Genomic DNA, 25,900 nt, shown 5'->3' with positions numbered 1-25,900 from the left:
CATTAAGAAATTCAAAATCTAACTTCATAGACATTAAACTGTGCCCACTTTTTTCTCCGTTTAAAATTATAGACAACAGTAAAATCACACTTTTGCAGCTGAAATTTTAAAAGCTGTCAAGGACATAACCAGTATCTTAAATGTGTTGGTAGAATTGTGTATGGCACCCTCTCACTTTTTTAAAAAAGAAAGAAATCAGCTTCAGCCATTTGATTCTGATATGGATTTTAAGGCATCATGCATACAACTTATTAATACATTCAATAAGTAACAGAACTAGTTATTTAGGTCCATATTAAAATATCACCAGTATTGCAGCAATAGCATTAAGAGCCACAGAATTGTCAGGTTCTCTTTGGATGATCAAATCAGTAACATTAAGCTACAGCTGCAGTCGATTTTCAGTTTTCTAAGCAGTGTTTGTGTAAAAACATGTATTTACACATACACATAGCCTCCCAATTGGGGCTTAAAAATGAACCAAGATTTTATATTCTCAAAAAGGAGAGAACATATGTTTTTATTTTTTGTGCCTGTAGACTAGGATGCATCTTACAATCTGTCTTGCACCCTGAGAGGGAAATGCAATTTTGTCTGCAAATCTCCTCCAGCATTCCGTCTCAAGGTTGTTACTCTGCATACTTGGGTATCAAATAATACCACATCCAGCTTTTCCTCCACCTCCACTTTGTCTATGCTGAAGTCTTACACAGTTGTTTAAAATCTTCTTTAGCTTGTCATTGTAATAATTGTTTGCCTTGTCTTAAATCATTATATTTTATGAGCAGGCCAATGGATAAGTACTTTTTTGTTGTTGATCCTGATGAAGATACTGCTCTGATGGGGATTTTGATGTACATTATTATTATTATTATTATTATTATTATTATTATTACTTCTCACAAAGAAAGATGGGCCAACTAGAAAAATTACTGGAGGAAGTGAAGATCAAGGCAAAGACAAACCTGTTCCCTGCTCACCATCTTTCCTTCCTCCTCACCCATTCCAGATTTCTGTTTACTCACCTGTATGTCTCTTTTGGCTGTTAAATGATACAACAGGTTGCCACAGGGTGCAGAATGATGCTGTAGGCTTTCTGTCTGCACTATCTTTTCTGGGACAGGGATATTGGTATATATGTTATATATGTGTACATGACAGTTTTCTGAAATTTCAAGAATGGATTCTTTTTTTCTTGAAGTGGCTCCTCTTGGGGAGTAGAAAAAGTGAATATTTTCTTATCCCTTTATTGTTATTTCTTCCAAATATTCCTTCAGGCATTGGGACTAGAGATGGAACAGCAGAAAAGGATAAAGATTTCAAAGGAAAAGCCCAGAAACAGGTTCAGTTCAACCCAGGGCAGACAGTGGCTACCTGGAAAGTAAGAATAATAGTGGACAATGAATACGAGGAATCAGAACTATTCCAGATTGTTTTGTCCGATCCAGTTATGGCTGCCCTGGAATTTCCAGAACAGGCAATGGTGGAAATTGTGGATCCAGGTGATGGTATGTGGTTTTTCCTTACTTTTTATTCCTGCTTTAATTTTTCTCCCCTATAAAGGCACTCCAATCCTGTCCCCATGGAATGGAATTCAGAATTGGATTACAATGGGTGGAAAACAATTGTTCCTTTCTGTTTGCAGAAGGGTTTTGATGCAGTGGGTGCCTCCACTAATGGATGGGGGGGGCACTTTTTGTCAACTCTCATTTCACTCTTCACCCGCAGCCTCTTGCACTCCTGAGAACTTGTTGCAGAGGGTTTTGCGGACCCTTCAGAGCAGCATGGAAAGTGGTGTGGGAAACCACAGGGAGCAATCAGTAATGGAACCCCTCGCTCCCTTTCTATCAGTAGAGACTTCCTGCTCAATCATACACTGTTCCATCAACAGAAGGATAGTAGTAGTAGTAACAACAACAACAACTTATTATTTATAACTTATATCCCGTCCATCTGGCTGGGCCTCCCCAGCCTCTCTGGGCGGCTCCCAACAGAATATTAAAAACACGATAAAACATCAAACATTAAAAACTTCCCTAAACAGAGCTGCCGTCAGATGTCTTCTAAAAGTCAAATAGTTTATTTTCTTGACATCTGGTGGGAGGGTGTTCCACAGGGTGGTCGCCACTACAGAGAAGGCCCTCTGCCTTGTTCCCTGTAACCTCACTTCTCACAATGAAGGAACTACCACAGAGAAGGCCCTCTGAGCTGGACCTCAGTGTCCCGGCTGGACAATGGGGGTTGGAGATGCTCCTTCAGGTATACCATTTGCATAAGAATACAATTAAATACCACCCAGTATAGACAGTACAGTGGTACCTCGGGTTACATACGCTTCAGGTCACATACGCTTCAGGTATCAGACTCCACTAACCCAGAAATAGTGCTTCAGGTTAAGAACTTTGCTTCAGGATGAGAATAGAAATCGTGCTCCGGCAGCGCGGCAGCAGCAGGAGGCCCCATTAGCTAAAGTGGTGCTTCAGGTTAAGAACAGTTTCAGGTTAAGTACCGACCTCTGGAACGAATTAAGGACTTAACCCGAGGTACCACTGTAATGCCATCTACCTTAAATTATTTTACTTAGTATTTATTTGATCTCGATCTTTCTCTCTCTCTCTCCCATTCCACTCTTTTCCAGAATCTACCGTGTACATTCCTGGGCCAGAGTATAGAATAGAAGAAGATATTGGCGAGCTGCTAATTCCTGTCAGGAGATCTGGAGATGCCAGCCATGAATTAATGGTCATTTGTTCCACACATCAAGGTAAGGTGTTCCTTACTACATTAGGCCTGCTGTTAGCGGTTTTCAGGGGTTGGCCTGCCCATAAGGCAAGGTGAAGCAGTCTCCTCAGGCAGCAGAAGTGGCAGTGTCCCTGTGGGCTCCACAGCACCTCCGTCACTGGTGGAGAAGCGGTGCCTTCAGCGGTGCCAAAAGATCTCATTAGATCTTTCTGGAAATCGCCACCACAGGTAAGGGATGCTTTGGCAGTGTGGGGCGGCACAGCAGTACGCTCCCATTTTGCCTCAGACGGTGAAACATGACACACTGCCCCCGATTGTCGTAGTGCCTCTACAGCCTAGGAATGACTTGTGATGCATTTGCATCATACAGCAGAATTTGCAATATGCATGGCATGTTCAAAAATGTATCACATATATTCATCCTGGAATATAGTTAAAGCAGATACAAACATACATTAAGTGACTGGGGAGATTTGCTCTAAAATATTATTTTATTTTCATTTGCTAGGAAATGCGATCCAGTTAAACCAACTAAACATATTCTCCCTTTTTTCCTTTTGTGTACAAGCTCTACGCTTCCTTTGATGGCAAACAAAAACATAGTATCAGATACCTAATGAGGTAATTTATGTGGCAATATTAGGTAAATACATTAGGTTTCAGGTTTCCTTAAAATATTCAGATCAAATATCTTAGGTGCTTAATTTTTTAAAAAATGTTTTACTACTTGTTATTGCAGCCCTGGACTCCTTTATGAGGAAAGGTGGGATAATAATGTAATAAAAAATAAATTCCCACAACAATTATCTGTATATTTCACTCAAACTGCTGTCCTGCACTTGCTTAAGGCCACAGAACTCCGTAGGATTTACTGCTGAGATAATAGGTTGGTCATGGGCTCAGCTACTCATGTAGTTGTAAAATGACTTATAAAATGATTATTTTGAAAGTGAACTGCTACATGCTAAGTACAAGTGATATAAAATATATGCAGAAACTTATGCTGAATGTTCAAGTATAATATTCTTTGGATATTCGTTTTTTTGTTGTTGTTCAGCTTATTCATATCTTTGTGAGAGGGCTGGTGGAAAATATATGCCAGGTGATTTTTTTTTAATTCCTAGTTTCCTTATTAGGAAGCACTCCCTTTTTGCATGGTGCACGTGCTGAAAGATTTATGCCCCATGGGTTAGACAGCTAGTCAAGTTGTTTCGGTGAAGCATGACAGCTGTTGGTCAGTTTCAGATGTTAAGTATGCTAGCACAGCTGTGGGATGTAATAGGAAGATGAAAGCATTAAAAAAACAGGTCCATAGCCACTTTTTACAGAGATTAGATTGCTTTGCCATTGCAGACTTTTATGCTGGAGTTGCTTGGTGGCCTTTATAGAGATAGTGCTGAGAGTGTAAGCTTGCTGATTGATACCAGGTCATGCAGGCTGCAGTCGTATGCACACTTAGCGAGTAAATCCTGTTAAACTCAGTGAGGCTTACTTAGGAGTAGACAGACAGGATTGCACTGGAGGTCTCCTTTTTATATTGCAATTTCTCTTGAAAAGCACACTAGATTTCTAAACGGTCACCTTGAGAGGAACTTGAAGGTCTGGACAAGAAGTTACAAGAAGTTTTGTAAGGTTAAAACTACTACTTATTAATTATAGCTAATTTAATATTTATGAGATTTAATAGTATTAAGAAATATAGGAGAATGCAGTGTTTAGAGAATAGGTTTGAAAGCCTACAGTCGGGGAGGAAGGAAGTCACAGGCTTAAGCAGCCAAAAGTTTTATTTACTTTTGTGTATTAGATGTTATGTATGGAAATATATGTAAAAAAAACAATTAAAATAATTATAAAAAAGATTCTTCCGAAACATCTTGGAAGGGTTGTGCTGTCCCCCCCACCCCACCCCACCCGGCACCAATTATGGATTCTGTGAATGGAATGCAGTCAAAAAAGGAGTGGATCTTTTTATATGCTGTGTATATTGAGCTTGCATTACTTCTCTATAAATATCAGGGTGACCCATTTAAGAATTTGTAACTGGGACTTTGAGACCAGTTCAAACTAGAGAAGTTGCACTTGAGTCAATGGCACTTAATTCCAAGTACGCCTAAACTCATGTGCTTAGAAGTAATCTGCGTTTATGTCTGAGCAAACGGGCACTGGGCTGTACTATCTGTGGGGCTGTATTCAACAGAGCTGTTCCATTCATGCAAGGACTTCTGCTTGTGCAATGGAATATCCCTTCTTCCATTGAGCACCCCCCCCCAAATCTGTTGTTTGGGTGCCCCCAGCCCTCCAGAGCAGATGTAGGGGGAGGTGTAAGGACAGGAGTCTGTGAAAGTGGAAGTCTTTGCACTAACAAGATGAGTTTGTTGGAGGCAATACAACCCAGTATTTTTATTAATCTATTTTCTATATATACTGTTTAATAATAAAAGTTATTTGGTTTTCTAACAGTGGAACAACTTGCATAAAAGTTAAAAGCATGAAACCTAAATATAGCATAAAACAACAGTACATGATAAAACCAACAGGACAGAGCTAATATCAGCAACAACAAAGTTTGGTTTTTAAGTGCCTTAGTCTAAATTCTATTTTAATTGAAAAGAAAACCCGCTGCTTCAGATAAATTCCTTTCTTTGTATATTTGCCCTTTCTAGAGATAACCATTCTTCTTTGCATTCCTGCCATTTCTTGCCCGACATTTTGTGCTCCCCAAATGCAAAAGATAAAAATTATGCCTCCACATAAGATTTGGGAATGAGGGTGGTTGAGGAATGGGATTTTTTTAAAGTACGTGCTGCTCTTCAACAGATTGTAGGGAAAGCATCTTAGTTTATATGAGGCAGCTCCCCGGCCCCCACACCAAAGATAAGGGCTAACTTCTAGATTAGGATTTGCTTATGGCCACATTCTCTTACAGTGAGCCAGTGGGGGCAGGGTGGGTAGGGGAGACCAGATGAAGAACCTTCCATTAGAGCTCAGAGAAAAGCAAAAGTTTCTTTTATTATTATAACAGAATTTTATTTATGTCACATCTATAATGAGGCTTGAAGTTTCTCCCCTCATTGTCAGTATAAGAAGCATTTGAAGTCTGTGTCACAGTGGCGCATTTAATTCCCTTGTACCCCATTGGAAATGTTTGCTTTTCTCTGAGCTCCAATGGAAGGTGCTTTGTGACACTTGAGAGAAAACAGCTTCTCATGTAGTGCAGGGGAGCTTCTACTTAGAAATAAACAAAAATGTGTCTGTGAGAGAGTACACCTAAGATGCCTTTGTCACCTAGGGTTTTCGTATATGGCAGAAGTGATGTTGGCTTCATTCTCACTGAGAATGAAAACTTGTATCTTGGCTCTGCCACTTCAGATTCCAAGCGGGAGTTCAAATGATAGAATGTTCTTCCATGATTTCCACACATGTGCCCACCCTGCCCAAATACTGTGAGTGGTATTGAACTAAATAATTCCAAAAGCAGAATGGATTCAGCTTATGCAAGGTAATTATCTCCTGCCACCACACATGGTGTCCCTCCCAATCACCAGATTTTCTCCAGAGGGTTGGAGCAGCCCCCATAACAGATTTAGAGGGAAGAGAGATGAGGAGAACATTCTATTGCATGAGGCTGGAGGCGTTTACTTGGTCTGAGGTGGGTTTGCACTTTCCCTGAAAGTCCAGGTTCACAGCTTGGGTGTGATTTCGGGCATGGTGCTAACTGCGGGAGCGCAGGTGGCGTCTAGGGGTGCTTTCTGCCATCTTCAACTGCATGCCAGCCGTGACCCTATCTGAAGATGTTGAACCTTGCTTCTGTTGTAAGTGCTCCAGTGACTTCCAGGCTATACTTCTGTTACGCATTGTATGTCATGCCACCTTTGAAGATAGTTTGGAAATTTCAGCTAGTGGAGAATTCTGCCACTTGCCTACTGGTTTGAGCGCAGCAGGCAGAGTATGTTACACAAGTACTGAGCCAGCTGCGCCAGTTGTCAGTACGTTTTCAGGCCCAATTCAAAGTGCAGATGAAGACCATTAAAGCCCTAAATGGTTTAGGACCAGCTTACCTTAAGAACCACCTTCAGCCATATCATGCTGTCCATACCTTAAGATGTGCTTCTGCAGCCCTGTTGAGATGCCTGCCTTTAAATTACAATTAGGTTGGTGTGTAATGAAATCGAGCCTTTTCAGTGGTGCTCCCCAAATAATGGAATTCAAATCCAAGTGAGAGCAGGCAAGGCTGAGGCTCTATTTTTTTCTACCAAGGAAGTCCTCTGCCAGCTGATCAGCTTGGGAGAGCCACATCCTGCATAGTCTGGGAGCATGAAAATGGAAGTGAAGTATTGGGTTTCCTGCATTTGGGATTCCCAAAGTTTTCTTTTTTAAGTCTTTTGCTTCTGTGTTGCCAGTCTTCGTTTGGGTTTTTTCTCTCTTTCTCTTTCTTTCTTTCTTTCTTTCTTTCTTTCTTTCTTTCTTTCTTTCTTTCTTTCTTTCTTTCTTTCTTTCTTTCTTTCTTTCTTAAAAAAATAACCTTAGTGCCTTGCAGGAATCTTTTTGAAAGTCAAGAATTCAAAGGTCATATGTTATTTAATCAGTGAGTTATTACAGAGCCTTAAATGCCATTTGTTCTTCCCATACTCCAACTTTTGTTGTTTACTGGCGCACAGAAAATCTTCAAGGGTGGCTTGGAATTTTGCAGCCTTGTAAGCTGCCAACATTCTCTGGCTTTAACAAAACTAAGCATTTTGCTACCACACATTTGTGCAGTGATCCTAATTGTTGCTCTATACTCTCAGTTCCTAAGTAAAATGAGTCAAAAGACCCACTTTTGACAGCACAACACACTCTACCGTCAAACAGGCTATAGAATAGTTTCACTTGAGTATATCATGTCACTTGAGCATATATGATAACCTTATTTGACCGATCCTCTATTTTGGGTATGATAAAAACACTGCAGTTTGAGATTTAAATATCAGTCTCTTTGTACAGGGCTCAAACTATAATTCAGGGATATTGCATGTACTGGAAATATATATTTAAAGTATTAACATTTCAAACTTCAGAAACGAGCATCTTTAATGTTCTGAAATACATTTTATTTTTAGCAAACTGTTTGTGAAAGATATATTTAAAATAACTTTTATCCCTCTTACTGAGTGGAAAAACTAAATACCAATACCAGAGTCAATAAAATATCAAACTGTAAAATCCAGCTTAAAACTGAAAAAGTGATAATATAACAGCAAAGCAGCCATCCTAATAAATTTCCAGCAGAGTAAAGCAGTTTTGGTTTGGCACCTAAAATATAAAATGCAGTACCAAACAAATATTTATGTGCAGGGTGTTCCATAAGTTGAGTCCCTACTGCTCAGAGATCAGTATCCTCAGTAACAGGCCCCAGGGTGGGGCAGCAAGGCTTACCTGACCTGCAATCACCTGTGTTGCTTCTGCATACTAGGATAGAGGGAGGCCAGGGAGGTTTGTGTGTTTAAAATGCACTAACAGAGCCAGTCGTCTCCTACTAGTGCATTTGCACCATCCCAGCCTCACCACTACCTCCCTGCTCCCCCATTTCATCCCAGTATGCAGCAGTGATGCAGGCAACAGGCGGTAAGGTGAGCCGCACTGTCCCAGCCCATCATGCTGGATTGAGGTGACTGTCTTGTTTGCCACCTACCGAATGTTAGAAGGGGCCCTTGGACTCCTTCAGCAGAAGAATAATTTAACAGAATATGATTTTGAAAGCAAATATTCAAATATTCCAAATTGGTTTTAAAGAGGATTTGACTCTTTTTGAATTGAGTCTTAAATGGCTTGTGAAAACCCTCTAGATTTTTGTCTTTAGCTGTCTACATATCATACATTTAAAACACATTTCAATGTGCTTTAGAAGTATGATGGGGGGAGGGGGCAGGTGGATTTTTTTTTCTTATCAAGGTACTACATTGTGTACCAGATACACAGATTTATAGCTTTTACATTGAATTTAATTCTGTTACAATGTTTGAATCTTGCTACATGTGGCTGCTTCAGGGGAAAGTTAAAATGTGTATATAATAGTATACACAAACACCTTTGATTGTACCTCTGCAGTTTCACTGATGGTAAGCATAATGTGACTTGGTAGAGCAGTGGTGCATGTAAAAAAGTATTTCAAAGACTAATATATCTTTCCGCAAGATAATGATAATTTTTGGTGAAGCCAGTTCATTTGCTATTGTGTCTATTAATTTGAAGATATTAAGACATACAGCAAACAGTGACAAGAAAATAATTTATGTTGTTCAAACTATGAACCTTTTAGTGAAAAACTACAGTTGATCTCGCACACAGATTGATTTTGTTATACACAGTACTGTGCTACACACAGCCAGATTTTCTGATGGGGAGAGGTGTTCATAGCAAATTTAATGCATACCTTAAAAGATAAATGGTAACTAGTGCAGAATTTGACTGCTTTCCCTATTGCAATTTTCGTCCTTGTGACTGATCCTGCCTGTAATTTCAGTGAGTGTAACTTCTAACTTGGAAAAGAACATGTTTGACTTGTAAGAATTTCAGCATTCATAGTTGCAGAGGAAAAGTTGACTTTCACCTGATGAATGTTTGGAAACCAAAAGAAGAACAGAGAACCCCTTCTATGATTAAGAGCTCTTCTTATGGTTAATTCCATGAGACCAGGCATCTACTGTAGCCATATTTTCCTGCAAACATTGTTTGCTAGAAGCAAGGAAAATGGTAAAACTACAGGAAAGGCTCCACAGTTTGCAAATGCAAGAAATCCCAAGTTTACCTCTGCCCAAGGATAGAAGGAACAAAGATGAGAAGGATGGTGGCTAGTCCTTTGAAAGGTTTCCACCACCCTGCTGCTTTGTGAGAGCCCAGTGAGCCACATGATATGTAGTTGCCCTCACAAGAGCTCGTGAGAAGCTCCTCCCCATTCCCAGTCCACGGCAGCCACTGGCCTGCCCCACAAGTAGTCTGGGCAGCGTTGATAAGCTTGCTGAGTCACAGGAAACTTCGAAAGGTTTCTTACCATCACATGATCCCTGAAACCAGCAAAAGTGGTTGCTTGGGGGATGAACCATAGCTGTGGAGAACAGGAAACTGGCACATTATGAAAAGTCGTGATCATGTCATTCATATTGTTAAGCAGAGAGAATGAGGGTTTTTTAAGGCTCATAACTGGTGGGGTTTTTATTTTTTAGAAAAAACTGAAGATTGGAGTTGGAAAGGAAAGGATGATTTAGTATTCTGCTGCTCAAAGTCATTGTTCTCATCATTCTAATGCTTTTCATTCCTTTGCCACCCCCTTTTTTAGGATCTGCCACAGGCACGATTCCCTCCACTGTCTTGTCTTACTCAGACTACATTTCTCGTCCTGAAGACCATACTAGCCTCATTCGCTTTGACAAGGATGAGACGGAGAAAACCTGCCGTGTCATCATCATTGATGATTCGCTTTATGAGGAAGATGAAACTTTCAACGTCACATTAAGTATGCCAATGGGCGGACAAATTGGAACGGAATTCCCCAGCACCAAAGTAACCATTTTAGCTGACAGAGATGATGGTGAGTAGAAAGGTCCACATCAGAGACCTGCTTCATCAAACTTTATGGTACAAAATGCATTTTTCTTATTTTAGCTAGATATATTATGATCAAGATTGAGGCCCTGGTCAAGTATTTCAGTAAGCTGTTCCTTGTTCCTGAATAACCCTTTGCTTCCTCTTAGAAGTAGGTTATAGTAAAAATGTAGCAGCTACTACTTCTTAAGTTAATAATGGACTTTAAAAAAGCGTTGTTATATAAGTTCTAAACATTCTACCTAGAAAATTCCGCATTTTAGATAGAATTATATGTCCTATGTCTATGGAAACAAAATGGGTTAGATCTGGATTGTGAGTTGAACCTAAGGCCTTATTGGAAGCAGTGTGAAATGATAGTCATGATTTCAGTTCCCATTCAGTAGAATGGGACATATGTGCAACTAACCTCGACTGAATCCAACCCAATGATAACAATATGTTGCCAGGACTTGTTGCTTTTTAATTTGGATTTCTGTAATGTTGCAGCTGCGCACACTTATGGAACTAAGCACCCTTCATCATTTCTATGTTCCGCTTTCTTCAAAGCAGCTGCATTGAAGATCAATCAGGTTATAAGAATCCTTTTTTCCCCCTAGTACGAAATGAAATTTCCAGACAACTCCTGTCTGAGACGCATTTACAATTGGTTGGCTTTAGGGTTCTGTGAGTGGCAGAAAGCGGGGGGGGGGCAGCTTTTGCTAACTCCTCCTTCCCCATGCAATGACTTGTGGCCCCTGAAAAGTTGTTTGTAGATAGCGCAAGAGGAGGGAGGAATTAATGGCAGTTGCCTCCTCCCTCCTCTCTTCAGCAGAGGCTTCTGCTGGATCCCAGCATGGGAGGAACCCAGGATCCAACACAATAAGTCATGTGAACCCCGAGCTGATGTGTGTTTTAAAAGATGAGAGGTACGTTCATGTCTGTGCAGTGTCGATTAAAAATGCAAATTTATGCAGGTTAAAAAGTTGGTCAGTGTGCCATAAAGCCAGAGGTTTGTAAAAGGATTTCGTAAGAATACAGAACTGGTTCTCGTTATGAAAGAAGGCTTTTAAATTCAGGTCTTTACAAAACAAAGAGTTAATCCTTTTTCATTATCAACACTCTGAGCAGGCTTTGTGTAATATCTAATGTGTAAGATCAGGAACAGTGCATTTATTCTTTTAATAGGTGTGAGTGTACATCAGTTCTCCTCATCCCCCCCCCCCCCCGAGACTCTCAGCAGTGCCCATTAAATGATGGACACTTAACTTCCTTGAACAATAAATATTTTGAGGCCGACTTTGTGCAAAAATCAAAATCTACCACTTGGTTTTAAATGACATTCTAGTGTTAATTCAAACTAGAAAACAACTTTTTGATCAAATGCTGATTGCATACTCTCCAGAAATTCAAGGACTTGGGACAGATACTAGCAAACAAATAGGCTGAAAGACAATATTTTTGTTTCCTCAGTGGAGAAAGGAAGAGAATGGGCCAGAGAAATCCCCAGTGAGTGGAGTTAATCAAGCCATAATGGCCTTTTAACTAGACAGAACTTGTCCAAAGGCCATTATATTTTCCACTTGCATTGCATCCCTGCTTCTTTATCCTATTTTGCTTAACAGGAAAGCAGAATAAAGAGGGAATTAAGCCATTGTGAAAAGAAGAGAATTACTTTCTTTCCCAGACTTTGAAGGCCAGGGTTTCCTTGACTTCCTGAAAAGTCCACTTGGCAACAACGGATGAAGCAGCTTCCCATGCTGTGTACTTGTCTCAAAACTAACGACATTAATGGGCACAATAACTAATGTTCCGCAGTGTGTTTCTTATCTCAACTTGATTTGGCGTCAGGATAGTCTGCTTGTCTGACTTCGGCATAGAGCTGTCTGTCTTCTGTTTCATTTGTGCACAGTATTAAGCATGTAAGTAGTTCAGCTGACCAGTTGTGGGTTTCAGTGCTTTGCTTAGAGTGAGGTGACTGTTAAAAGCGCTTACAAGTGTGTTCTGTTTTACTGTATTCTTAAAAAAACCTATTTGGCATGTAGGATTTTCTTTGGAGAGGAATCTTCTCAGTGCAGGCAGTTGCAGGGGAACTCCAGCAGATATCAAGACGGACAAAACTAACAGAAGGGTTGGAAATAGGAAGTAACCCAAATATATAGTAATAACATTTCAGAAATGGATATCAAAGCATAGAGTAGCAATAGCCCTTTTTATCATCCAAAACTTGCAGCAAAAGGTTTATCTGTACTTATTGTACCTTTCCCACATCACATTTTCTTTAAAAGGAGAAAACTTCGGTTTATTTTTTTATTACTTATGGTAAGAGTTGTCAGATAGATCTTTCAAGTAAAGGACTTTATGAAGGGTACATTTTCACTGCTAAAAAAAGATGTGCAGATTAGTCTGTTCACACACAAAGTAACAGAGATTAGTTAGAAATGCAGATAAGTGGAGGGAGGGAAAATTAATAGTGGCAGAAGATTTTAATGAGTGATAAATGAAAAATTAGACAAATCAAATTAGTATTCAAGTTGTGCACATCTTCCTAAAGTGTTCCAACATTTCCAGCTAAGAAATGATGTGTTTGGCAAATCTTAAATGAAGATTAAATTAATTATGCATACTATTCATGCCACTATAATTCATACTAGAAAGTAGGTTTTTTTTCTCCACTTGCATGTTATTTCAAACATAAAAACAGCAAAGATTGGGAATAAGATTTATGTCAGCTATATAGTAATCAAAGGAATGAGTCTGGGAACTGAAGAGGTTTTTGTTTTCTTTTGTTTAAAAAGGGCAATTGGAGATTGAATAATAATGTTACAAAATAGAGATGTTATCAATTAATAGTTAAATATATAGATACTTTATGTTGTAGAGGAAGTAAGGCTGCCCCCTTTCTTCTTGGTACTTAATTGCCATTCTCAGTTTGCACATCTTTCTAAACCATGGTTTAGTGACACATGAAGAAGTCACAGCATGCTTTGGAGCCTCATGCAGTTGGGAGAAGCCTTAAGCAGCTTTCTTCTTCCTCTGAATGTCAACTTGAAATGTCATCTGGACAAGGGATCTTGGCTTGAAACAAACTCTGGTCACTTTCAAAACTTCAAACCGTGGTTTCTGAAACTGGCTTGTTTCTTGTGAACCACAATCCCTGACCTGAACAACACAACAAGCCAACTTTAAAAGTGAAACTTAAAACTGCATGGGTGGGGACATGAGCCCTGAAGTCATGGCAGGTCAATCCCTGCTTGTGCACATCTTGCTAAACATAGTTTAGTGTGATCTGCAAATTAGTCTTGCATGTCAGTGTTGAAAACAGAGGGAAAATAATTTAAATTGGATAATTAAGTTGGAAAACTGAACAACAGTATGTAATTATCAGCTTGACAGATTAGGCGGTGTTAGAAAAGAGCAGAACTTTGGATAAGGAAAAATGTATTTCATCGCAATGTTTATAGATAAATACAGAGATTTATCATAAAGTATTTATCGAAGATTTTTTTGTGGTGGTGGCATTTTACAAATCCATTATGATGAGATTTGGGCACAGATATTGTCAGTAAAATAAACTTTAAGAGTGTTTAAAGCAGTATAAATATACATTCCACTAGAGGTATTATTTACAAAGTTCACTGCAGTTTTCTTCTTTGGGTTAGAGTCAAGTCCAGCCTTTGTTGACCTTGTTCCATGCTGTTAGGGGCTGATGAGAGTAGAGGGTACCAGGTTGACAAAAACTGGCTGGCACAAGGACGAACAATGAATGTACATTGTAAATTACCTTTTCACTATTGAGGCAGGCCAGGTTTAAATAGTCCAGAAACGGACTAGAGTGAAACCTTTTGGCTCAGTTGGGACCGCCCCCTGGGTAGAGCGCTGCATCCAGCCTGGCTGTGATTGGCCAGATGTTGGGCAAGCTAGCATCCACTTCCCAGGCCAGCGTGAGACCAGTTTGGAGTCGCTCTGGCCTTGGAAAACACCTTCTGCCATGTTCCACACTGGATCATGGTGTGAAGCAGGCACCAGACCTTGAAGGTAAGTGTCGCTGTAAATTGCCTTTTCATTATTTGTATATTTTAAAAACTGCATTTGCTTATAAAATTATTTTTAAAAATCCACTGTAAAACATTTGTGCTGCATCCTGTTAGTGAAATCTACAAAACTGTGTATGGCTTGATCTTTTTCCTGGGCGTATCAGTTCTGCGACAGAAAGAGAAATAAATTCAACTGTTGTCACCTAACTAATGTTCTAAGGTTTATTGAAGGAGAGAAAGCTATAGAGCTGCAATTATTTCCTATGGTGTCTGAGTGGTGGCTGAGGGAGAGAAAAAAAATTGTTCTGAGAGAAGACAATACTGTAATTCAGAGCGATCACTATCTGATACCCATCTGTCATTCACTCAACAATAAAGTAATTATACATAGTATTTCCTTTCTGTAAATCTGGTATTAGAGCTTGAAAGAGATAATATTAAGTGGTAAAAAAACCCAACCTTGAATAAAAACTAAATTTAAAGTGAAGATTAAAATGCTTGAAATATCATGTTTCTTTGCTCTATCTGGGCAGGAAAACAGTATATTTGGATCTGATGGACCTTGACATCTAAGTAGGAAATCATATGGAAATTCAGATGTGAGATCTCTATCCATTATTAACACCGGATTGTTAAACTGGGCTGTTCAGTATTGCCACTGATCCTATTATGCCATTTTAATGTGTTTCAAATTGAGGGCAGCTGAATGCAGGGAAAGGAGCTCTGAACAATGGCAGCAGTCGCTCCCAAGATCCCAAAATTTATCCTGTTTCGCAAGCATCTAATGCCTCCTTATGGGGATCAACAGAGAAGTGAGAAATGGCTGCATGCACACACCATACATTTAACTCTCACACCCCTGAAACCGGGGAACCATAATTTGTTAAGGTTGCTGGGAACTGAAGCCCTGTGAGGAATAAAATGCAATCTCCCCCCACCCCTTTAGGATTTTTGTTCAAACAATTTTTTTGTACTTCAAACTTTAGACCCTCATGATACCTTCCTCTTCTTTGTGGGTAATGATGTTTGAGCTGCATGAAGGTTCACACTTGGAGAATGTGTTTGCTATTGGTATATATAGCATGGCATTGGTTTTTTAAGTTAGGGAGCACTCTTTAAGTCCTAGTTTCTTTGAGTTTTGTTGTCGTCTTTTATTTTGACAATGTGCAGCAACACACACTGTGGGGCATTAGACTGCGGAAGGACCTGGATTCCGGGACTCTGGGAGCGATGTGCTGCTAACCTGCTCTCCTGGACAGATCTCAGGGGAAGCCACTTTTGTGTGTTCACAGCAGAAACTGGCTCTGCATTGTGAAGGTTGACAGGAAATCAGTGATATTACAAACATACTGCAATTGTTACTCCTTTTTTGTTTTCTTAAAGTCATGAATATACATTTGATTTTATAAATGCACGTGCAATGTTTTCTAAATATTTCTAAAGTATCAGGAATGATCAAAACAGGCTGCTGAATCATGATTCATTGCACTCCATTCTCATAGGTGATGGAAATCTGGGCTTGACCTGCAGGAGGGGAAAGCACACAGCAAGTTTTATTCCTTTGTACAGTATGCACCATTTAGCTTCTCCCCCACCCCCTTCCCCAGCATAATGGGTATATTGCAGGACAAGAGCCTAAAAAACTGCTCAGGAAACCATGAGTATCAATTGTATGGGCTCCATGCAAAGGTCTCCATTCATCCCTGATGAACAGTTGATGGGGCTAGAAAGTAGAGTATGCTACAGGTGTCTAGGCTAAAGTCAATACAGGCGTCTAGGCAATACAGGTGTCTAGGCTAAAGTCAATACAAGTCAATACTGATCTATTGTGAGTTCACTTGATGCCACCGCAATAAAGCAAATAATGCAATAAAGCGAGTAACACATTTTTGTTTGTTTGTTTCCCATTGCATATCAAAGTTATGTTTACATTATACTGTGGTCTATTAAATGTGCAATAGCATTACATTTTACAAAAACAATGTACATGCCTTAATTAAAAAAATACTTTAATGCTAAAAAATGCTAACCATCACCTGAGCCTTCAGCAAGTCATAATCTTTTTTCTGATGCAGGGTCTTGCCTGCAGCTGCGCCCATGTCCTTGTAAGGTGCAGCAAGAGTTACTTTGCAGCAGGGACAGGCTCCTGCATCCTTGTCTCCAAGTCCTTCAATTTGTTTGTTTTTTTAAAAAAAAAAACCCGCAATATTTTTGAAGAGCAGTAAAGTGGTGTGAAATAAATGAGGTATACCCGTATAAATACTTGATCCAACTGGAGTTCTGCATATTGGTGATGCAGATTCATGCTATTTAAAGGACAGCAAATCAAAGGTTCTGTCTGTATATTCATGTGTGTTCCACATTAAATTCTTTTAAGTAAGACATGTGCTTGATAAGGGAAATGCTTAAATTGAATTTCAAAAGGTAATCAGTGACCTGTTGATCTGTAACATCACAGGTGCCAGCTGTTGATGATTCCTTTTTTAAAAAAGCTTCATAAACAGGTAGTCAAGACAAAAAGCCAATCCTTTGATCTTGGTTTTCTAGATACGGCTGAATAGTATGGCATTTGCAGCAAGCCCTTGATCATACACTAGTAGTAAACTGTGGGTTCTGTGTTATTTTCTTGTTCTTCAGAAGCATGCCTTCTGATCATGTGTAGCTGAACAAAGGATCCAGTTGTACGGTAATGCGCTTTGAAGACAGAGATGCAAACAACTTGTGATTTTATAAGGAAGCGGAAATCTTACCATGGTTCTCTATTACAGGAATGTTTAAGTGGCATGGCTGGTAGAACAGGTTTTGTGTCCAGTGCTTATGTTTTTAAATAAGGGAACAACAAGGTTATCCAGATAGCCTGAGTAAACACCGTAAAGTCTTCTCTGAAGAAAACAGAAATAGATTTTAAATTAACCGCTGGCTCAAAAGATTTCACTGCCATTAAAAAAAGTGCTGAGTTAGCTTAAGAAACTGTATGTATTTGTGGATGATACTAAGTAAATAAAAGGATTTTAGGGGAAAGGCATTACCTTCTTTGTTGTAGTTGCCGCTTCATTAGCTCACATATTTCAGAGCAGTGTAACTTTTTCAGTTTTTTTCCTTTTTAATTTACAAACATCATTATCTGCTGATAAATTTCCTCATAAAGAAATGTTTGAAAATGTGTTTAAAATAGCTTGTTTTTAAAATTAAAATAGAACATTGTTTGTTTATATACGCATATAAGCAGTATCAAATCTTGCATAGGGTTAATGTTTATGATTCTATAAAGGTGTTCCCTTCTAACCAAGGTGGAATCTAGAAACATATATAAAACGCTGCGATTTTTTTTAAGAAAAGTGAAAAAAAAATTGAAAAAAGTTTTGAAAAATATATTCAATTTGCCATAGCTCACCATCACCATTTAGTGTCACATTTGTATAATGCACTTTGCAACACATTTAAAATGTTTCATTTGTAGCTGTATAGCAGAGTCCCAAGCTTTGCTAGAGGCAGAGGAGAAGAGTGAGTGCTAAATTACAAAAGCAACCTCAGTCTGTTGTTCTTCTCTTTCTGACACCATTTCTGCTATTGGATGTGTGCTCATTAAAGCATTAGTGGCAATTGTTTCACAATCTGGGCACCTACTTAAGGAAATTGTTGACCGAGAAAAGTCTTTAAAGGCTCTTATTATTTATCCTATTTGCTGTGGCCTGTCTTTGAAAGATTGTTCTAGAGATACCATGGGCAGAAGAAGTTCATGTGGAATATTTCACTGCCATAAGAAAATTGACTTCATTGTTACTGGACTACCTTATTGTAAAAATTTCCTGGCTTTATTGGCTTTGCTTGGTACAGATGGAAAATGAAGAACAAGAAAAGCACATATTTTCTCTTCTGACTGGGGTGTAGCTCCAGCTACACGGGTTGTTGTCTTGCCAAGAGAGAAAAGGAGATATGTTAGATAGGCCTCTGTTCTCTTCCAGTTATTAGTGGGTTCCGCCTCAAAGCTTGCTGGCAGTGTGTTTAGGTCCATCTAGCAAGAGTGGATTATATTTCAGAGACAAGTGATTAAATCCCTGTAATAACTGAGGCGTGACTAGGGTCATGTTCTGAAGGCCTCCAGTCATGTCTGTTTAGTAGTCTCCTAATTAATTTTTGTATGAATGGGAAGAGTAACTGTATTTAATTAAAATGTTGAGGATGCTATATAATGGCTCCGGCACTGCTCTTTTTAGTTTCTGTGCACAAACTGTACACTGAGGCATGCACACTTTGTGCTTAATTCATTAAGCAACAGGAACTGTTACTATTGAGCCGCCATTGTTTTCTAGTGGTGCTTACAGTGGGCGTCCCAGGACAGCCCCACTAAAAGGAATAGAAGTGGCAGTGCTGTGGTGGACAAACATAACAAAAGAAACTGGGGGGGGGGGGGTTCCGGCATCATTGATGTCTTGACTACACTTGCAAGGTTGGCTGGTCATCTGTCATGTATGATCTAATTGAGATTCCTACATTGCAGGAAGTTCGACTTACATGGCCCTCAAGGTCCCTTCAAACTCTACACTTCTATGATGGTGTGCTTCTTCTGTTATATCCTATTATGGCTTGGGCTCTCGTGATTGGCACACCACAGGGGGTGGGGGTTGAAAATAGGGGTTTGAACTCATAAGCTTTAGATATTATGTGCAGGTGCTTTGTTACAGTTACACTAATGCAAATGCTGGGAGGGAGTTGCCCTTTGGGAGAATGATCTGAGAGTGAGATCAGGATCTGGCCCTGTGCCCACAAATATTTATATAAATATATTTATTCTGAAACGTATTTATGGCATGGATCTTAATTGCCGAGGGCTGCACAAATGAAAATATGTGCAACATAAATATCTCACGGCATATGTGCATAGCAACAGAAACACAGACATTTATATACCAACAGCTGTTCATTGCAATTTGCAACATGGTTTGAAGCTGCTTATCAGTGTTTGAAACTAGCAATTCCTTTGCCTCTGATTTCTTATTTTGTCTCTTGTTCGGTTTGCTAAATCACAGGAAGCTAAATATTGCAGACACTTGGAGATAGGCAAAATATCCAGTGAGGCAAATTGGTAGTATTTTTCTCACCCAAATTGGCACTAATATTCTGAATGTGTTAGCACCACTAATCATAGCGTTGATGGGCAGGGACTGTATTATATTCCACCAGCAAACTTAGGTGTGCTGATAAGGTATTGGGTCCTTATCAGCACACCTTGACTTGGGTCAAGGCTGAGCTGAAAGCAGTTGTCAAAGGTGATCCAGAAGCCAAGAACTGACCGAGAAGTCAGACCTGAGCGACCAAGCTAGGAATTGGATCTCAGGAACAATGCCAGCAGTCAGTGACAAGGAATGCAGGGTTTGGTGGGGGACACCAGAAAGACCTTGATGCTCAGGGAAGGTCCCTGTCCAAACAAAGAGAGTGCAATGTTGAGCTTGGATAGGTGGGGTCAAGTTGACAGCTCACTACACGGGGCAGCTGCACAGCGCCCTGTGGATAGCTCACTTGGTAGAACATAAGGCTCTCAATCTCAGGGTGGTGGGTTTGAGCCCCGTGTTGGGCAAAAGATACCTGCATTGCAGGTGGTTGGATCAAGGGGCCCTCAGGGTCACTTCTAGCTCTTTGTTTCTATGAAAGCTGCTGGTTCTAGTCTGGGCAGCTGTTACCACCTAGCCAGTATTCTCACTGTGCCTGGAAGAGCATCTATTGGATCTGTAAAAAATATAAGCATCAACCATGGAAGCAGGTTTATAAACATTTAACTATGTGTGCTTCCAGACGTATGTTTATTATGGGATTTATTATGCTGACAAAATCAGCAGCAAAGTGCTAGCCTGTATTCCCACCCCCATTTAATCCAGATTTATGCTTTCTTCAGAAAATCCAATTAAGTTTAAAGTAAGCCTGTCGCCAGTTATAATTGGTGACATCTCTCATTTGTAGTATTCATCTCCTGTCAAGAAGCACCCTAAGTTTGGAGAAAGAGTCCCCTCCCCATGTTTTATTTAAGTATCTACTGACAAGCGAACTCCAATTGGTGAGGAGCTGGCTTGGCCTTCTTTGCCATTATTGCCTCCTGGGTGGTCAGCTCACAGCTGAACCAGCTGCCTATGGCAAAGTGCTGTGTTGTGCAAACGGTTAGGCTAAGAGACGTTCCATCTCCTGCAGTTGTCCGGTATCTGTGAGTTTGTCCACAGTCTTGTCTCCCCTGCTGTCACCCCTGGAAATATCCTCTCTTTGTGCATAAAAGTGCCTAAATATTGAGGTGCGAGCCAGGCAATCATAGCAGAGTGAGATGAAAAGTGAATGTATGACTTTACAGAGAGTACTGTTTCCAGACACACTCTCTGGGTGACTGGCCCAGTACTTCAGAGCTGTTGTTCCCTACAAAATATATACTTCACTTTTTAATACCCGATCATCAGTTAAATCAATTTTAAAGGTTTTTAGAGTGCTTCAGGTTAGGAAAACCAAAGTAAGCATCCTCAAGCAGGGCTGACACAATTATTGCCTGTATGAAGATAGAGGAGCTGCCTTGAGGGCTGCATTGGAACTAAGCAGAATATCAATTAAAAAACTTAAGTCCAAAGGCTGCTGTATTCACTGTGTTAGACAAAGTATAATGAAATTGCTTTTAATTGAAAACGAAGACATTCCCCATCCACCTGCCCAGCTAATTAATGTGCTGAGCTGCTAAATTAGTGCTAGTTTCAGTCAGTCTTGTGATGTTTGATCTCTTACACTAAACAATGGGGTGACTACTTAAGCCCATTTTTACTCTGGCCTTTTCCCTGACCTGATTTGTAAATTTTGGGATTCACCCTGATAAAAGGCAAGTCTTTCACTTTGAGGAATGAAGAATAATACCATGTGTATAGTAAATAAAGGACTCTATTTTGGCAACAATTTTTGTTAATTGCCAAAAATCATTTTTAAAAAAATCATTTTGTTCCTTTGGTTGCGTAGTTCTAACTCATTTTACTTACAAGAGATTTCCCTAAAAGGATTGCCCTGCTGATTCATTTGTTTGCAAGTTACAGGTTTGTTACCTGATCACTGTCTTTTGGGAAATTGATGAGCTCTTATCTCTTTTCTCCTTTTTATGTTCCGCTTCTAGAACCTGCTTTTTACTTTGGTGACACAGAATATCATGTGGCTGAGAGTGCTGGCCACATCGAAGTTCGTGTTTGGAGAACTGGAACTGACCTGTCTAAAGCAGCCACTGTCACTGTGCGCTCCAGGAAAACAGAACCATTATCTGCAGAAGGTGAATTAATTTTTCCAAGAGGCATTACTGATGTGCTGTATCTCAGCATTGATTTCTGCTCTGTGCAGATGTCATCTTTAAGTCCAGATACGTTTGCATTGTGCATTATTCAGACATATGCAGATTTCCCCAGGAAAATCTCAGTACACATTTTCAATAAATAGCTGCCCAGAATACTCCCCAACAGTTTCCTTCAGATATTGTGATTCCAGAGTGTGGAATTATGGGCAAAATTATAAGAGAACCTAATATTTTTATTTTTAGAGTGCAACTGAGGAATTTAATTGGTTTAATCCAACTAACCTAAGAATAACAATAAGACAAAAATCTGATTTGCTAAAAATAAATGTAATGGTTAATAATTGTTAATGAGCTGCACTAAAGAGCTACTAAAGAGCTTGCAGATGTAATATCAGCCTCTGTCTATAATCTTTGAGAATTATTGGAAAATAGATGAGGTACCTGCAGAGTGGAGGCAGGCAAATGTTATCCCCATCTTCAAAAGCAGGGTGAAAGAAGACTCAGGTAAGACTCAGGTGACCAACCAGTCAGCTTAATGTTGATTCCAGGAAATGTCCTAGAACAGATAATGAAATGGCTGGTCTGTGAGCACTTAGAACCAAGCCCTATGAAGAACTGTTGAGGGATTTGGGTATGGTTAGCCTCAGAAAGAGGAGACTGAGAAGATATCATGGCCATCTTCAAATAACTAAAGATGGAAGATGGAGCAAGCTTATTTTCTCCTGCTCTGGAGGGTAAGACCCGAATCAGTGGCTTCCAAGATACAAGAAAGGAGATTCATCAGGAAGACTTTTCTGATGGTAGGAGCTGTTTGACAGTGGAACAGACATCCACAAGAAGTGGTGGACTCTCCTTGTACCTTTTTAAGCAGATGTTGGGTGGTCCCCTGTCATGCATGATTTAGTTGAGGTTCCTGCAAAGCAGGGAGTTGAACTAGATGATCCTCGGGATCCCTTCCAACTCTACAATTCTATCATTCTATGAATAAAATAAATATTAATTTAATAAGACAGTTGTAAAATCTAATGGATGTGATTCGAAATAGTCCCTCTTGCTTCTTATGTAGCTGGAGTTGATTACGTTGGCATCAGCCGAAACCTGGATTTTGTACCTGGTGTAAATATGCAGACTTTCCGTGTGACCATCTTGGATGATTTAGGACAGCCTGTCCTTGAGGGACCAGAAAAGTTTGAACTTGTTCTACGAATGCCCATGAATGCAGTACTTGGGGAACCAAGCAAAACCACCATTTTCATCAATGATACCATCACTGATTGTAAGTACTCTAGATTCTACAACCTTTCAATTGCCTAGAAAATTCACTAAGGGGAAAGTTGTTTGTGGCTGCAATCCCAAACACATTTATTAAGTCCCATTGAGCACAGTGTGGCTTACTTCCAAGTAAACATGCATAGGAACTGCTGCGATTTCCACATTCGTGCTCCCAGCACAAACACCCCCCCCCTAATTATATTATGCACACACATATGCACATCAGTAATCCTGTGTAACTGTTGATATGAACTTAACGTTTTAACTTTTCCCCAGTATGAATGTAAGAGAAAGGTGATGAATTACCATGAAATGGCCCCATATGAATCTGAATCATAGGTGATCATAGCGAGATATAAAAAGACTAACTCATGATGCTGGAATGCTTCCCTCCCCTCTAGTACCCAAAGTCCAGTTCAAGGAACCTGTATACACAGTGAATGAAAAAGATGGGCAACTGGCAGCTATAATTTACCGTAGTGGTGATGTTAATCATAAATCTACAGTCCGCTGCTACACCCGCCAAGGCTCTGCCCAGGTCATGATGGACTATGAAGAGAGACCAAACACTGATGACTCTGTAGTGGTCTTCCTCCCAGGTAAGGTCTCATCCTTAGAAAGCAAGAGTTTCTCTTGCAAGGAAGCTATTGCATTTTCAAAATTTATCATGAAAGGGCTTGTTTTTATTTATAACTGACCAAAGTTTGTAGCAACTAAGGGTTGTTCCAGGCTTCCTTTTTTTATTGTGCATTCATGACAGTATCTGTACCAGGGCAGTTAGACGAAATCCTTCTTTCAGTGATAATTTGCAGTTGCAAAAGTTTCAAGTTCCAGTTGATGCATGTTCTGTACCTTCTGATGAAAAACTGCATCCTGTACCACAAATGTTGTTGCTTTGTCCTGCTCCTGTTGTGCTGTACTGCAAGAGCACCCCTCCAAATGCCAATAATGTGACAGCAATGAGGAAGCATCACAGAACAACCAGGAAAGCAAAATTATGTGGCTCAATATAAATCCACTACTAATGCACTGCTATTTGCTTAGTGACATGCTACACAAAAAACAACAACCCCGCTAGTCTAAAAGGGCCCTAAGTCTGCAGTCCTATACATTCACATACTAGGGAGTAAATCCTATTGAATTCAGTTACAGATAGGTAGCCGTGTTGGTCTGCCATAGTCAAAACAAAAAAAATTCCTTCCAGTAGCACCTTAAAGACCAACTAAGTTAGTTTTTGGTATGAGCTTTCGTGTGCATGCACACTTCTTCAGATACCTATTGAATTCAGTTGTGCTTCCTTCAGATTAAGCATTCAGCTCAGTTTTGTTGTTGGGAAATTAACATACAAATATTAAATCATTTTTTTAAGGTTCAAAGGGGCTTCAAAGGGAGCCCTCAATGTGAAGCCAGTGAATTATATTCTGGGCAATTCCCCCTCTACTGTAGTCCTTAATGTTCAGTATTCACACATGCACACACACACCAGCATCAGAGGAGGGGAAGATAATGTTCTATGGCGTGAGCTGACTTTTTCTTGCACAACATTGGAGACAACCCAGCATATATTTAATTTGGAAATTGGAGTTAGATTGTAGGTGCTACCCAAAATATTTATGTCAACTAATCTGGTGTTTTGCCTCCTGCAGGAGAGATTGAGAAGCCGTGTGTGGTGGTCCTTGAAGATGATGCCATCTATGAAGAGGAGGAAGAGTTCAGACTGGTGCTTGGAACACCTAAAAGCACTTCAACATTTGGTGCCTCCGTTGGGGAACAAAAAGAAACTTTGGTGAAGATTAAAGATGAAGAAGACAGTGAGTTTATCAGCCACTTTGTACTCATTACATATTGTCAGATCAAAGGTGTGGGATTAAATGGAACAAAGCATTCGTTTATTTTCTCATATGCCCTGCATTCAAGCACAGTTGTTTTTTAATTGCTTGCGTAAAAATAGCATTGTTCCCAGTAGTACAATCAATTCTTGTTGAAAAAATATCATGTTACTAAAAAACCATACCCATACACTCCCCCAAGTGAATATTGGAGATTTTAAAATGTAAAGAAAGCTTAATTCAATAGCTGAAAGAAGACAAAACAAGAAAATGAAAAGTGGGTGCAGGATGCATAGGTGAATTAATTTTATTTCTGTGTTCTTTGCTGCTGTCCTGACAGACAGCTCATTGCTTTTCATTTTTTTTCTGGTGTTGTTTGATGGCTTTGTGTGCACATTTTTTGTTGTTCATCTCCAGAGACACCCTATACGCACTAAGGATACAATCCTGCATGTGTCCTTCAGACAATTCTGCCTATGTATAAATAACATTATTAAATAGGAGAGAGTGATGTTTTTCAGTTTTCTTGCAGAACCAGTGATTAAGTTCTCCGAAATCAAATACAGCATTCAAGAACCTCAAGAGCCTGGGGAGATTGCAGTTGTAAAGATTCCAGTCTTGCGTGTGGGGGACAGTTCCAAAGTTTCCATTGTGAGAATCCATACTAAAGATGGTTCAGCTACCTCTGGAGAAGACTATAATCCAATGTCTGACGGTGAGATTTTCCTCTGAATCTTAGAAAAACTACAGTAAATGCTATTTATTTACACACACACCCCCCCACACACCTTTCATATGCATGCAGATTATAATTTTAAACCAGTAAAAACACATTATAAATTAGCTCAGTTGAATGCAAATTAAAATACAGCTGAGTGCACAACAGCTAAGGCCTTCTCTTCCGTTGGTCACTACCAGAGGTAGTTCCATAGGCTGTGGTACAACCAAGAGGGCATCGCCCTGAGAATTTCAGTAGCCTGGGCGGCCTATATGGGTGCAGGTATTTCCTCCACTGACCAGATTGTTAAGTGTTTTTTAAAGTCAGCAACAGACACTTAAGCTTGACTCAGTAGCAAATTGGCATCTAGTGCTGCTTATTTAGCAGAGATGTTTCATAATCAAAGTAGGCTGCTCCTGTTAGCAACCCAACTGCTGCA

The 25,900-nt window shown here is 39.7% G+C and overlaps 1 protein-coding gene across 2 annotated transcripts in view; it reads left to right on the top strand.

Moving 5' to 3' along the window:
- The window catches only part of FREM3 (FRAS1 related extracellular matrix 3), a 79,184-nt gene that overhangs the window by 34,094 nt on the left and 19,190 nt on the right, over positions 1 to 25,900 (top strand). The window contains exons 4-11 of one of the 2 annotated variants that reach the window (XM_081925871.1): positions 1,278 to 1,508; positions 2,639 to 2,764; positions 10,058 to 10,309; positions 21,472 to 21,621; positions 22,709 to 22,918; positions 23,316 to 23,513; positions 24,561 to 24,725; positions 25,276 to 25,458. In XM_081925871.1, coding sequence (XP_081781997.1) covers positions 1,278 to 1,508; positions 2,639 to 2,764; positions 10,058 to 10,309; positions 21,472 to 21,621; positions 22,709 to 22,918; positions 23,316 to 23,513; positions 24,561 to 24,725; positions 25,276 to 25,458 — 1,515 coding nt within the window. Of the gene's footprint in view, positions 1 to 1,277; positions 1,509 to 2,638; positions 2,765 to 10,057; positions 10,310 to 21,471; positions 21,622 to 22,708; positions 22,919 to 23,315; positions 23,514 to 24,560; positions 24,726 to 25,264; positions 25,459 to 25,900 lie in introns of those variants that run through there. The other variant, XM_081925872.1, reaches the window with a different exon arrangement.

This window comes from Podarcis melisellensis, assembly GCF_964234715.1.
Source record: "Podarcis melisellensis genome assembly, chromosome: 9".
NCBI lineage: Eukaryota > Metazoa > Chordata > Lepidosauria > Squamata > Lacertidae > Podarcis > Podarcis melisellensis.
The sequence above is the reverse complement of the archived record's forward strand: the minus strand, read 5'-3'. Positions and strand labels throughout refer to the sequence as shown.